The following is a 14,621-nucleotide window of genomic DNA, read 5'->3' as shown; positions in this document are numbered from 1 at the left end:
TTTTATGTTGGTTGCATTCTGAAAATAGCAGATCTACAAGCTCACAACACGTCAACAAAATGTAGAATATGGGGATAAGATGTTTCTGCCTGACAATGCAATGATGTGTACGTAAATAATGTAGATACATGCTTGTTATATCGATCTCTCTCTCTTCCCCTTGCTTTGCCTGCGCCCCCCCCCCCCCCCCCCCCCCAGCACCCTTTTTTCTTGCACCCTTTGCTTTTACACCAGCTATTCTTTCTTCTTCTACACCAAAAAGATGAAATACAATAGAAAATAAGACAGTACAGCACCTGATTGTGATTCTAATACTGTAGGTCTCGTCTGGCACAGTTCCAGTATGACTGTCACCCCTCTAAGTCATCTCCCAACGGATGCAAACAGGGCAACTATGGAGCCTGTCTGCTGGCCTACACGGGGCTCATAGGTAAGTGCTGTACACTAGTACTACACATGTGGTTCTCAAAGTGGGGACAGGGGACCACAGGGGTCCTTGAGGGAGTTCCAGGGGGTCCCCAGCTAAATGATAGTTAGGAACCAAATGGACCCTTATGGGTCTGTAACTCAGAGTGTACAAATGGAAATCATTTGCATATCTTTTCAAATGGGGGTCCGCAGGCTAATGGGTATCATTTTGGGGGTCATTGACATGGAAGAGTTTGGGAACCACTGCACCACACACACCAGAGACTATAGTACAGCACTAGTGAAGCAAGGGGTGATGATGAGAATAGACTACCCAAATCCTGGTGTCACTCCCCGAAGGGTCACTGTTATTTGTATTTCTCTTGAAAATCCCTTAGACATCTTAGAATGTGTCATATAGGATCTGTGGTAAAAACACCACCAGTGTGAACTGTGAAGTGAGGGGCACTCTGATTATCATACATCATCATATATCATCTCATTCTGGCCAATCACAATTTGCGTCCTCACTTTTCTGCCCTCACTTTGAATCCTCAATACGTTCTTTGCTCAGTCAATCAAAGCATCGCAATTCCGTGCTCAGCCAATTAAATCATCGCTATTATTCACACAAACACACAAATCTGGGCATAGGAAGGGCTAGTGCCCCTAAAAAACAAACAAACTCACTTGTGTGAAATGAGGGGCGCCCACTGTGTATTTATATCGGCCACATGACGTCACACGTTGTCATTTAGGGCCCTAAACAAACTGGCTGGCAAACGATCCATCCATCTTCATCCGCTTATCCATAGTCGGGTCGCGGTGAAAGTGCTCTAAACAAACAAAAGTCCATAGACTTGGCCGCCACATGAAGTAATCGCAAAAAGGGTTAATGGCACCCTCTTGTGGCAGTGATGTTATTCTTTAGAGGAATCATGCCGTTTTCAAAGGGCCCACAAATTCCAAAATACAAAATGCATGCATATAGAAGAAAGACAGTGAAAGATCATGAGTGGGGGTTGTATTGGGGGAGATGGGATTTAAATCACTTCAGTCAGATGACTCACTAATAGATTGAGACCATAAATAGCTTGGGAACATTTTAATTATAATTATGTACAGTGTAAGTGTAAGTGTGAATATTATATTTGACCTAGGCATTCAGGCTCATTAGAAGACAACTATTTAAAGGACCACTTCACCACTTTTCAACCTATCTTCATATAATAGGTCCTCACTAATAATCATGATAAAATGGCACAATTTTTTTCTACTCAGTCTGTGTCTCATAGGAGGGCTGTGGGCAGTTCAGAAACCCGTCCACCAGTGACATCATCGTTAGGCAGATGTAACAATATTAATATTAAACAATATTATTTTACTAAAATGTTTAGATTTTTGAGTGGTGAAGTGGTCCTTTAAGAGCAGGGAGATATACTGTCTATAACAACTCTTGCGTCAGATCAGGGGATTTTTCGACAAGAGCCAAACAAGGTCAGCGACAGCATAACTGGGGCAAAGATCTTGCAGTGTGTAGGGAACGCAGCGCCTACTGGTGGTGCTGGGGTGGTGGTGGGAGCAAACAAAGCACCATTCAGTTGCGGACGAAAAACACACACACACACACACACACACACACACACACACACACACACACACACACACACACACACACACACACACACACACACACACACACACACACACACACACACACACACACACACACACACACACACACACACACACACACACACACACACACACACACACACACACACACACACACACACACACACACACACACACACACACACACACACTTGATGTCCAATTAATGTAGTTTATAGTTATAGCACTTGGGCCCATAGCACCAGAAGGTAGGAGGGGGAGTCATTCAGGGATGACCGGGAAAGTGATTCCCTCTGCATAGGCAAGGAAATGGTCCCATACTGTGTGGAATTTTGCGATAGAGCTCCTCATTATGTATCTAATCCTTTCAAGCTGCAAATTATTTAAAAAAAATTAATATCTCTCAGCCATTGTGTATGGGAGGGCGGGATGGGCGATTTCCAGTATTAAGTATTAGGCGCCTTAAGACGCCTTAAGTATTAGGCGTCTTGCCAGTAGTGTTACAAAGGCTATAAGGTCTGGGATCTAGACAGTGGCAGTTGAGAAATGCCAAACAGCGCTGTAATGGCATTAGGCACTATAAGTGTCCCAGTTAATGTACTGTAAGTATTCATTTATGATGTATTTTCTCTATTATGGTTATTGTTGCAGTCAGTTTGTATTGGTGGTGGGGAGGGGTGCGGGGTGGGGGTCGCCAGACATGGCCAAAGCATTTCCGGGGGTCCCCAGCCAAAAACTTTAAGAGCCCCTGAGCTAGATGATGATAAATGATACAAGTAGGCCTACCAGTTCAGGAATTGTTTACTAATGAATTACATTGTAATTCGTTCACTGAATCGTACCTTGTCGTTTAAACTTTTAGCATTCCTACTTTCTCTAGTGTTAACTCTAAACAACTATCCTCTCTCTCTCTCAATTCAATGCAATTTAAATTAAGGTGAAGTCAAACTAAAATGCACTAAATCGCGGCGAGTTGGTAAACTGGCGAGTTCTCCGGATACCCTATGGTGGCTGCCTGGATGGTGGATAGTCTGGTGAATGGTGACACTGACACGGGATTACTCCGTGGTCAGAGTAACGACGTACATACACACGTACACACAGAGGCTTGGTGCATTTATAGCGATCGAATTAGAAGTAGCAATACTACAATATGAAAAATACTTGATTAAAACAAGTAAAAGGCCTATTTTTGGCTGATAGTGTGATGTCACTATATTATTGTTTATTGCATTGGCACGTTTGACTGTCAAGGGTTTAGCTTCCAGGAAGAAACCCTAAATACAAAGTTAATACACCATTGCACATAAAAACGACTCCAGGGTGTCTAATGAAGTACTTTCACCTCATAGACACATGAAAAACTGGAAAAATACAAAGATTGTGGTACTCCCTCTTTAATAATCTAAATCTGCAAATGAACATGCAACTAATGACGTCAATATTTTCCTCTGAGATGTAGTGGAGTATCCAAATTGTACTGAAGTACAGTATTTGAGTAAATGCACTTTGTGTATGTTACTTTCCTCACTGTATGTGAAAAGGCGATTGAGAATTGCAATCAATACAGAGGGGATGGTTTTGGAAAGGCAGCAATAGGAATCAGTGAATACAATGCTGAGAAGAAACAGAAGGAGAAAGGGAATGTACTCATATTGAACCACTGCCCCAGGCCTAAAACAAATGACATAAGCAACATTGCTACAGGCATCAGAGGAACAGAACATGTGTGAAGTGTCTGATGAAAGTCCAGCTTTTTGTTTTTTTTGGCGAATGGTTACTAAAAACCCACAACAGGATTGGTAGGTCTAAAATAATACATTTGGAGAGCCGCAAATGGTGCCCCTCAGCGCAAACAAACACTTGGCATTTTCATTCCTGCCCTGTATTTATGAAGGCACTTCAAATCCTCTCTCGGCTTCACTTGAGAGAAAGGAGGGGGAAAAAAAGAAAAGGAAAAAAACCTGGCAGAGAAAATTAAGCCAGATGTCAAGCACCTCTGTGACCTAGAAAAAGAAAACGTGCAACAGCACAACAACTAAATACCTTCTATCAAGCAAGTGTCTCTGTTCAAACAGGAACTCATGGAAGTATTATCTCCATCAGGTTATGATATATTTTCCGCCCCTGTCTGGTCCATTTGTGTTTGTCTGTTTGTGAGGAGCTAGGGGATGCACAAGCAAATTAGACACACCAACAGACCGACATGCGGAAACAACGGTCGAACATGCGCTGCTCTCGTGCTTGCAGTTAGGGTTAGGGTTAGGTTGTCAGTCTAATGACAGTCTGACCAATACTATGTCTAAACTAAAGCCTGTACCTGATCTCCAGTGCTAGAACAGCTCGATTCACGTTTTGGCTTATAACTCTTGAACCGTAGGTCGCACAATCAAGTGACGCATTCCAAGTAGCACACTACTCTAGTTTCTCCTCTGTTTTATTTGTGTGAATGGACGGTGGACAGATATGATTTTCATGCATGTTTCAGGAGGATACATGCATTTGAAGAAAATAGAAATATTGTTCCTGAAGAAACAATATGCGGGGGAGGTAGTTTTAGAGACCAGGATTACGGCATGTTTTTGTGAGGGTATCTACCCTAGGGGACACAGGGAGAACATGCAAACTCCACACTGAAAGGCCCTATCGCCAACCCCCGCCTCGGGTATGGGCACTGATGACGCGGAGGAGGGAACATGCCGCCAGTGCCCACAGCGTCCCCAGGACCTTCTAGCTGTGAGGCGACAGCACTACCAACTGTGCCACCGTGCCCCTAATGATTCATTCCTAATCATTATACTAACAGACAGACAGACAGACAGACAGTGTTTATAAGTGAAATGCGTGTAGGCCAATCAGGTGCCAAAGTTATACTGGTGGCGCTGCTAACGCAGAGACCCCAATATATGAGCTGTTGCAGCGTCTCAAAAGGGGGACGATGAAAATTAAATATTGACAGGTTGTGTGGGCGTGGTTCATTCATTCGTTCACAGGGAGTTCGATAACGCCCAACTACGTAGACAACTCCACGTCCAGTGTGGCACCGTGGTGCTCGTGCTCGGCCACCGGGGGGAGCCAAAGGGACGAGTGCAGTGACTTCCTGGGACTCTTCACCGACAACCTCTGCCTCCGTGAGTGAACCCCACCCCCCCCATCCCATTTTTTACTTAAAGGTGTAATCCACGAGTTTTATTTAACGCTTGATTAACGCAAATTAATCCCCGCCAGGATTAATGTATTTATTTATCATTGTCAAGGTTTTCCCCTTTCAACCCTTATTTTGAAGAGCGAAATATCCGTAACCGGATGTTACAATGATGTAATGGTGTGTGTGGTATCTTGACCAGTTGTTCTCTCGCTGTGTGCAGAAAAAACCTGACCGCGAGTATCACAGTACCGGCTGTCGGCCGTTTAAAAACCTTGTTTTGACCAGAAACGACATTCATTGCGCCGATTTGGAGATAAAGGCCATTGAAAGCAGCACAGAGCACACGTGGATGTGTGCACATCTTAACTGTGTGGCAGTGTGTGCCACGTTTCAAGCTTGTATTATTACCTGCTACTTTTGCTATTTCTTTTTCTGAATCTGAATCCTGCTTGCTTACTTGCCTTACTGTCCTAGTGTCCTGCTTGTCCTACTGTCATACGTACAATAAATCGCTCGAGTGTTTGCTAAATGCCTACATTTTAAATTGTAACAGTTTGACATATTTTAAAGTAGCAAAAGTGCATTCATTATGCAGAACACCCATTTCGGAATCAATTATATATGTGATTGGACTATAAATTATTAATAAAGTAGCTTGAAATTGTAATTAGTTAAATCAGTGTTCTGAGTCACCTGTCACTTTGCTGTGTGTGTGTGTGTGTGTGTGTGTGTGTGTGTGTGTGTGTGTGTGTGTGTGTGTGTGTGTAATGACTGTGTGAGACGTGTGTAGCAGTAGCCAAGTAATTGTAGACATAACAGCAACAAAGCTCAGCGTTGATGTGAAAAGCAAAGCATTTGCCACTCGGTGGCCAATAAGATAACATCTGTGTTGGCTGAAAACCTCACCAAAAACGGTTGCTGTTCACAACAACTCTGAGCGTTGTTGCCTACAATTACCTGGCTGCTGCTGCTGCTGCTGCTACATGCACATTTCACACACAATCATTACACACGCACGCACGCATAGCCTATACAAAAGAACCTACAACCTGGAGATATGGAAGGTTTCTGCCCAACAGCAACGATAAGACGAATTATGCACCAATAAAGAATGTAACGAGTCCAGTGAAATGAGGTAGTCAACGTTCATTTTTCCTGATCCAATACTATAGGCCTACTGTAGAGCAAAAATAAATAAATAAAATAAACGTTACATTTTTAACAGGAAACAACAACAAGAACACAGAGTGTGGATATCTTTGACGAATGGCCATGGTTATAAACGGGATAGTCCAAAGTGTCAGGGTTGTGGAAGAATAATGGCTTGAGGTGATGAGAAGGAGCTGGGCTTCGCCAAGTCCATTTGTGAGTTGTCACTGTGCAATATGTGAAAGGATTGTGAGTCATAAATTGGTTACAGATATTCATCCATGCCGTAGATAGGGTATGGTATACGGCTGGATGGGACCAAGCAAAACATGAATAGATGTGGTGCTAGCTTTAGAGGAGTGCTTTTCAACTATTTAAAATTTTCATATCAAGGCCCATTATTTATTCTGCAAAATTCCATGCTGTGGTACCATATAGGAGAGACAACAGGCAAATGTTCTACATTATCTGATTGTGTAGACTTCTTGTAAATTAAGAAATGCCGATGTTTGACAATATTTTATCTCTTGAGAGGGTCCATTTGGTTACCAACTCTCCATCATTTAGCTGGGGACCACCTGGAACCCCCTCAAGGACCACTGGTGGTCCCCGGACCACTGCTCCAGAGCGGTCACCAGTATGAGATTTTGCACGACGATTAGCCTAATATATACGATTGATGATTTAATTGTTGAGCAGTGGAACATTTACATTATGAATTAAAATGACATTTCTGTTAACAAAAGGTGCACATGGCAGATACAGTATGACAAATGATCTAACAATCAAATCATATAAAATACACTGAGCTTGTAGATCTGCTATATTGTTTTAAGTTCAAAGATCTTGAAAAGGTTTTGAAACATTCACTTCACAAATCTTGCATGGCACAAAAATGTTTTCAGATGGGGGTTTGTGCAGACAAATAGGCTATATTGATCTGGCAGTCCTTGACCTAAACATTTAGGAGGAAAGCCCAAAAATATGCGACTTCTGATATTTACAAGCAAAAAAGCCTAAAGTCGCTTATAATAAGCACTGATGCTAGAGGGTTGCTTTATATTGTAGCTGTCAGTGTGAATGCAGTAACATAAACAATATGAACGGACTGATCCCTGGGAACGGACATTACTGCAAGCTACGGACTGAACGGTTTCCCCACGACTGCCATAATTATGTCTCCTTAACCCATTTAGACCTGAGGACGATTCTACAAATGTCTTCTAAATCCTGACAGTTTTCTGAAAAACTTATGTTTTTATGTCAGTCGTTCGTCAACATTTCCATGTCAAGGACCCCCAAAACTATATGTAATTGGCAGCCTACCCCCCATGATCTGACAATATGTTGTTCCAGGGACCCCCAGAAGCAAACATTTGAGATAAAAATGTTCGCTGAAAGAATAAATATTCAAAGATTTGCACCACATTTTCACGATCTACAAGCTCGATCTACAAGCATGGTCTACAAGCTCGTAGCGCGGCACTCAGTGCCGCACAATGGGCTTGTAGATCTGCTATTTTTCAATAGCTAAAGTATAACATAATGCTTAAAACACCAAAAGGGGTTCCCATCCAGAATTATATCCTCACAAGCACACCCGCATTCTTTTTTTCCTTCTATTTTCTGTGTGATCGGAACATCAGACAGATCAGCAGAAACCACAAACGTGCACCGGGTGCAAGTGTGTGATCAGACGGTTCCTTATCCTTATTGCAGATTACAGATGGCAGGTGCAATAAATTAGTCCATAAAAAGGCAGATATATAGGGGGATCGTAGGGTGCTGTTGCAGTACATGTGTACAATCCTCAGTGTTCATTTTTCCATTAGTAACTCAGAGAGTGCACAAATGTAATCCAGCAGGGTTCATCCGGTTACATCTGAAGCCTGCACTCTGAGTTAAAAGTGTTACATTCTGATAGTAATCATTGCTAGAGTGTTTGTTTGATAACAGGGGTTTCTGTCTCGTCCAACTCTTTCATAAAACACAAAATAAAAGTTCACGTGGGTTGCCAATTCCATCCCATTAGGAGAGAGAGGTAATTTATAAGGCTGTCACGATTCGTATCGAAATTGACGTTCGATACAGTGTATCGTAATCACCAGCCGACTTGCAAAATGTATTGCATGCGCACGGCCGTCCCGTTTATTCACCCCGGAACGTTTCTCACAGGACGAGTTTCAGCCTGTCGGACCTTATATGCCGGGGCACTACAGGCTTGTAGCTCATTGCGGTGCCATCATCAGTGCAGACAACAACACACCCAAATGAAGAAGCCATTTATATCGGTTTATATAGTATGGTTCTGTACAATAGTGGAGTGAAAGGTGAGGCTGCCTGGAGTCTGGACTGGCGCTGGCCTCCACACTATGGCTACTTCGACATGTATCGCATTGAGACGAGGACCGCAGCACGAAGCTGTGTTCGGTGCGAGACATGAGGCAGCCAGCATGGAGGCTGACGCCAGTCCAGCCCATGGAACCTCTCCCTGAAGCTGCTACATTAGAGCGCCGGAGTGCTAATGTTAGTCCCGAGTCCCGACTCCAAGTATAGGAGTAGCCCTGAAACATGACTGAACAAGCCATGTGAACCATAGGTAGTATAGGAGTTACCATCTAGCGCCCCTCAAAAACAACTAGAGGCAAAAAACCCTCAAAGCCCCTCAAAAACAATGTTTTATTGCTTAATCTTTTGTAGTCACTATTCACTGGCATACCTTAAAATATTCATTGAATCGAAAATCGTATCGAATCGTGACCTTAACATTGAAAGTTGAATCGAATCGTGGATTAGGAAAATCGTGACAGCCCTAGTAATTAATTTATCAACTTCAATTTCATAGTGTTCCAAATTCAAATATGTCAGCTCACATCCTGTGATCCTGTCTCACTACCCTGATTGGCTATAATTGATAACAGTGAGGTGGCTGTTCATGAACAAACACTATAGAGAGTCTACAGCAATAATATCTATTGTCTATATAGAGTCTATTGCAATAATATAGAGCAATTGCACTTATTTTAATTAAAACGACTAACTGTGTCCCACTGGGAGGAGACCCCAGGGCAGACCAAGGCGCAGTTGGAGGAAACACATCGACTCACTGGCCTTGGAACGTCTTGGGATCCTCCAGGAGGAAGTCACAAAATAATGTTGCTCTGGAGCTCTCTGGTGGAGCTGTTGCCCCCACGACCCGACTACGGATAAGCGGTTGAAGATGGATAGATGGACCAACTGTGTGTTGTACAACTCCTTTAACTTTTCTTCCCTGCAAATCTCACCCTTGATGATCTGCATGCCTCGCCTCCAATTTTTACGCATGACCCCGTCTGTGCCGAGTGAATAATGAATGGTTCTTACTATTGACTTTCTCTGTGGCAGTCCTTTTCATCCCTCCTGTTTAAATAAGGACTATGTTCTCTCCCCGTAGGCCGGGAGGTAAATCTTTTGGCTGCGACTACTCGGGGACGATGTGCCCTGAGAGAGAGCGCTAGAGAGAGAGAGAGGACACAGAGAGAGTTCTCAGAGTTGTTTGGCCGGTGTCATTGGTATATGAGTCAATGGATGTGTAGAGAGAGAGAGAGAGAGAGAGGGGGGGGGGGGGGGGGGGGCAGGCAGGTGCAGTAGTTAGACCTGAAGAGAATACTGAGCATCTCCCTTCATCTCCTCAGTTGACAAGAGTTCAAGCGGGCATGATGTGGTGCGAGACCGCGAGCCAAAAGCCAGACCACACCGAAACGGTCCAGTTCACGATGCAGGAGTTCGTCCTAGTCTGAACCTGAATTGCTAGCCACGTCCAGTAAACAAATATACTCAAGGATCTGATGATGCTGTCATTTGCAGGGTTTTGCTGGTTGAAATTCTAAATCTGGGCCAATCTAATCAGCGTCCTTTCAATGCGATGCCGTCAAATATGAATGTGACCGACATTTCAAAACAATAATCATGGCTGCAGTAGCGTCATGAGATTAGTATTGATGTGGCGATTAAAACTAAGGCCAAGAATCGCAGCTATACAACCACAACAACTTTGTGACGACAGGTTATAGAAATATCAGCCAATGTACTTTTACAGTGTCAGGTTAGATGCTTAGCAACCGATTAGCAACATAGCTTTGATGGATTGATTTCAAGAATACTTTATTATTAGCTACAGTTATGCAATAAGGTTTAACACCATTGTGGTCCATTGTGGTCCTACTGTACTGTATGTATTCAACTCATCAAGAGCTACAGTAGAGTAGCGGACCAGTGCATGGATCAGCGTCACTTTTATTTACTAGTGATTGATTGGTTAGCGCACAGATCGGCACGAGACTCCCTCTTTGGCAAAGCCCAGCCATGTCAGAAATTGGCTGCAATTGGAAATACCTTCACACTAAACAATATGGAGTGAAATTAAATGCACATTCAGGCTGAGCTTCAGGCTAAAGAGAATCAGTCCCGCGAGGAGTGGCTGGAAGAGAATTTGCCATTCATTTTTCCCATAGACGTTTCAAAAAGCCTGCCCCACTGACTTCAAATTCGACACACGCGTTCCAAACCATCACAGGGAGTGCAGTGCCCGGCCTCGAGTCTGTGGGACACACAGTTGTCCAGAAACACCACAAAAGGCTCTGGTCAGGCTCTGCCAGTGGAGCTAATGAGCCAAAGTTCCCTCACCTGTGCAATTTCCAGCCTCTGCCTCAGCCAATTGATTGCCATGGCAACCCCAATTGATTACTTAACCAGTCCACTTTTCACAGTCAGTTTGCACTCTTCAGACAAGCAAACAGAGAGATACAGAGATCTCCATATACAGTATGTGCACAAAATGGATAGACAGATAGTTAAAACGGGTGCTATGACAAGTTGACAACGGGTATCATTAGGTTCCCAAGTTGCATCGTTCTCAAGTAGGCCGGTATAGCCGACGGGCACGTACAGGTCTAGTTATATCAAATATCAAATACAAGTACATGTACTGTACATGAGATGGTGGTTGAGAACTACCAAGGGTTACCCTTATTCCATTCTTACTTTATCCAACCTTACATTAAACTCAGGTTAACTACAGTGCCGATAGAGCAGACACATGATGTGGGCGTAAACCTCAGACTTCCCAGTAACTGACAACATTGACGCACTTCCACGGAACAGTGCACAAACATTTAGTGCAATGGGAAATTCTCTTCCGGGCTGCTCACCGGGGGCGGGACTGCAACGCTCCAAATAGCAAATCAGAGAATGAGGCGTGATCAGAACGTCAATAACGCTTGTGTCACTGTGATTTCTGTGTGTCTGTGTGTGTGTGTGTGCATCTCGCGGAGCAGGGAATTCCCTCCTGGCGTTTGGCAGCGAATCAGAGCAGCAGCACACCACGATGACGAGCACCACTCTGGGCCACTCCAGCATGCCTAGCCCGGCCCGGGGCGGGCTCGGAAAGGAGGAAGAGAGTGCCACTTCTTCCTCCCTGCACGACCACGCTCATGCTATGGAAACCACATCACAGACCAGCCCGGACACCACCATACCCCCACAGGTGTGCAACGGTGTAAAGTCAATAACACATTTACTATGTGCTGTACTTAAGTACAATTTGAGACGCTTCTACTTTAATTGAGCATTTTCAATTTCCAATGCTTTTTTTTACTTCATCTCGGAGGCAAATATTGTATTTTTACTCCACTACATTAATTTGAAAACTTTAGTTACTTTGTTGTTTTTACATAAAACCCCCCCAAAAAAATCATAAATTAACCACTTGAAAATAGCGATGCGTCACTTTTCACTGATTGAGTTTTTGATCAAAATGCTGATGTTCACAGCTCATAACTAGAAAAAGTGCCCTTCTGGGCACAGGTCTCCACCAGGATTTCTTCCTCAGCCTAGTGGGGATATGCGTGCACAGTTTCATCGCAATCGGACGCTGCGTTGAGGAGTTGTGGCGATTTGTACAAAGCGGGCTACTCCTGAAAACTGTAGGAGCCAATCGTGGCCAATCAGGATGGAATATGAGAAATCAAACAAACCTGTGTTGATCACATGACTATGGAGATCATGTGTACCGATTTGCGTGAAATTTGGATAAAATCTGAAGGAGTAATAATAGAAAATGTGTTTTACATATGTGGGCCTCCTGGTGGCGCTATAAAGAGCAGATGTGAAAAATTCCAGACAAAGGTTTTTCCTTGGCCTCTAGGGAGTTGGCATACAAAGTGATCCACAGATTCGTGCAGTTAGAGGTAAAACACTTTTCGGCCAGTTATAGCGCCACCTTGAGGCTGTTCATGTGGCATTTCGTCCTCAGCCTAGTGGGAATGTGCGTGCACAATTTCAAGGAAATCACGCGATGTGTTCATGATTTGCAGCATTTTGTTTGAAACTGAGCACTCCTGTGAACTTTGGAAGCCAATCTTAACCAATCAGGATGGAGTCTGAGAAATCTGAAAGACCGGTTTCGTTGAATGGCTGTAGAGAGACTGTGTACCAATTTGCGTGATGTTTGGACAAAATCTGTAGGTGTACTGTGCAAAAAGTTGTTTTGCACAAAGCGGCCTCCTGGTGGCGCTATAACAGGCCGTTCTGGAAAGTTTGGGGCAGAGGTTCATCGTTGGCATCCAGGGAGTGTGTGTGCAAAATTTGGCATCGACCGGGTTAACGGTGGCCGAGATTAGCTGCTAACGGACGGACACACACACACACACACACACACGGACGGACGGACGGACACACGGAGTGCGAAACATACTCTCCCCACATGCCTTCGGCCTGGTGGAGACAACTAAAGCGCCATTGGGCGTGGTTACACAACTGATGCCTCGGGTGACTCATTCATAGTCTGGATTTTCGGTGGTGGGGTGACCACCGGAGCTGAAATAACGTTGAGCGGTGGTGAGTAAAAACAGAGAGAAGGGCTGGGGAGGTGGTTTGCTCTTCACTGCGGCACGTGACGTCATGTTGTAGTTCGGTGGTCACCTCACCACCGAAAATCCAGACTATGAGTAACACTTTACTGTATCAAAAGATCGCAGCTACTGGCCCAGGCCATAGCGTAATGGTCTGGGCACCGGACTGGTGATCCAGTCGCGGTGTGCCGCGGGTTCGACTCCCGGACCCGACACGGCCTTTACCGCATGTCATCCCCCCATCTCTCTCCCGTTTCCTGTCAGCCTACTGTCTGTCCCTTAAAAAATCAATAAAGGCGTAAGCCACAAAAAAATATCTTAAAAAAAAAAAAAAAAAGATCGCAGCTACAATAGCCTAGCCAATTTTACTTCCGGTTCAGGGGTCATAAATTGGTCTCCTTCAAAAATAAAAGCTGCTCTGAAAAAGAGTTGGTAACAGAAGAACAGGGTGGCGAAATAAATCTGGCGGTCAATATTTATGGCAGACAGACCCCCATGTCGAGAACCACAAAGTGACATCCTTTTTCCCCTCCTCCCTAGACGATGGGAAACGAGCGACTCTGGGACAGCTCCACGCTGACGTCCAACATCCTCCCGAGCTCCTCCTCGTCTCCGCCTGACCTGAAGTCTCACGCCACCGGCCTTCTGATGTTGCTCGCGTTATGTGCCCTGTAACAGACACTGTAAGACTGCCGGGCCCGAGTGTCGTGCCGTGTCGTGCGACCTGGCCAGAAACAAGCAGATGGGCGGATTCACGATCTAAATATATGTACAGCTTATCGGTTTGTCTGTTTGTTTTCATTTTCGTGTTTCAGTGGTCCAGTCGCTGCGCCTGCCAGTATTCCCATCTCGGTGATGTGACTCAGAGAGACAAAGACAGATTGGAGTCAGTCTGTACACGTGTACATTTGCTATCGCGGGGTCGAGTGGAATTACGTGGACTAAACCCAAGCACCCCGCTAATTTGACAGTGAATATGCAAATGTAAAAAAATGATAATGTATACCTAGAGACACAATGTGTGCGTGTGTGTGTTATCTTTGAAAGATTCATGATATCTGAACAGAGGGCTCTTATTGCAAACGTGTGGTTTCTATTCTTATTTCTTTTTTTGTATGGAGAAAGAGGTCGGAGGAGCATTAAGCGGTGAACTTTGTCTCTATTTTGTACTTTTGTGCTCAAAATGATTGGAAAAGCCCCTTGAGGATATTGTACTTTTAATGCAACCCCTCCCGAAATATACAGTAGGGAGAGAGGGCCCCCCCCCCCCTCTCTCCCTATACCCTCCCTCCCCGACTGAGAAGGACCATTACTGGAGCTGATCAATACTGGAAATGGTGGAGTGTGGAGAGAGAGAGAGAGAGAGAGAGAGATAGAGAGAGCGCACTGTG

The 14,621-nt window shown here is 44.3% G+C and overlaps 1 protein-coding gene and 1 long non-coding RNA gene across 2 annotated transcripts in view; one reads left to right on the top strand and one right to left on the bottom strand.

Annotated features, from left to right (window-relative positions):
• LOC310873232 (GDNF family receptor alpha-4-like) overlaps positions 1–13,905 on the top strand; it is a gene marked incomplete at its 3' end in the record, with an annotated part of 53,313 nt that extends 39,408 nt beyond the window's left edge. Inside the window, exons 5-8 of the mRNA XM_083785567.1 lie at positions 321–430; positions 5,037–5,174; positions 11,656–11,864; positions 13,771–13,905. Coding sequence (XP_083641693.1) covers positions 321–430; positions 5,037–5,174; positions 11,656–11,864; positions 13,771–13,905 — 592 coding nt within the window. The remainder of the gene's footprint in view (positions 1–320; positions 431–5,036; positions 5,175–11,655; positions 11,865–13,770) is intronic.
• The window catches only part of LOC310873884, a 414,042-nt gene that overhangs the window by 325,093 nt on the left and 74,328 nt on the right, over positions 1–14,621 (bottom strand). The window lies entirely within an intron of this gene.

This window comes from Protomyctophum parallelum, assembly GCF_964188405.1.
Source record: "Protomyctophum parallelum genome assembly, chromosome: 16".
Lineage (NCBI taxonomy): Eukaryota > Metazoa > Chordata > Actinopteri > Myctophiformes > Myctophidae > Protomyctophum > Protomyctophum parallelum.
This window is presented reverse-complemented; position numbering and strand designations above follow the sequence as displayed.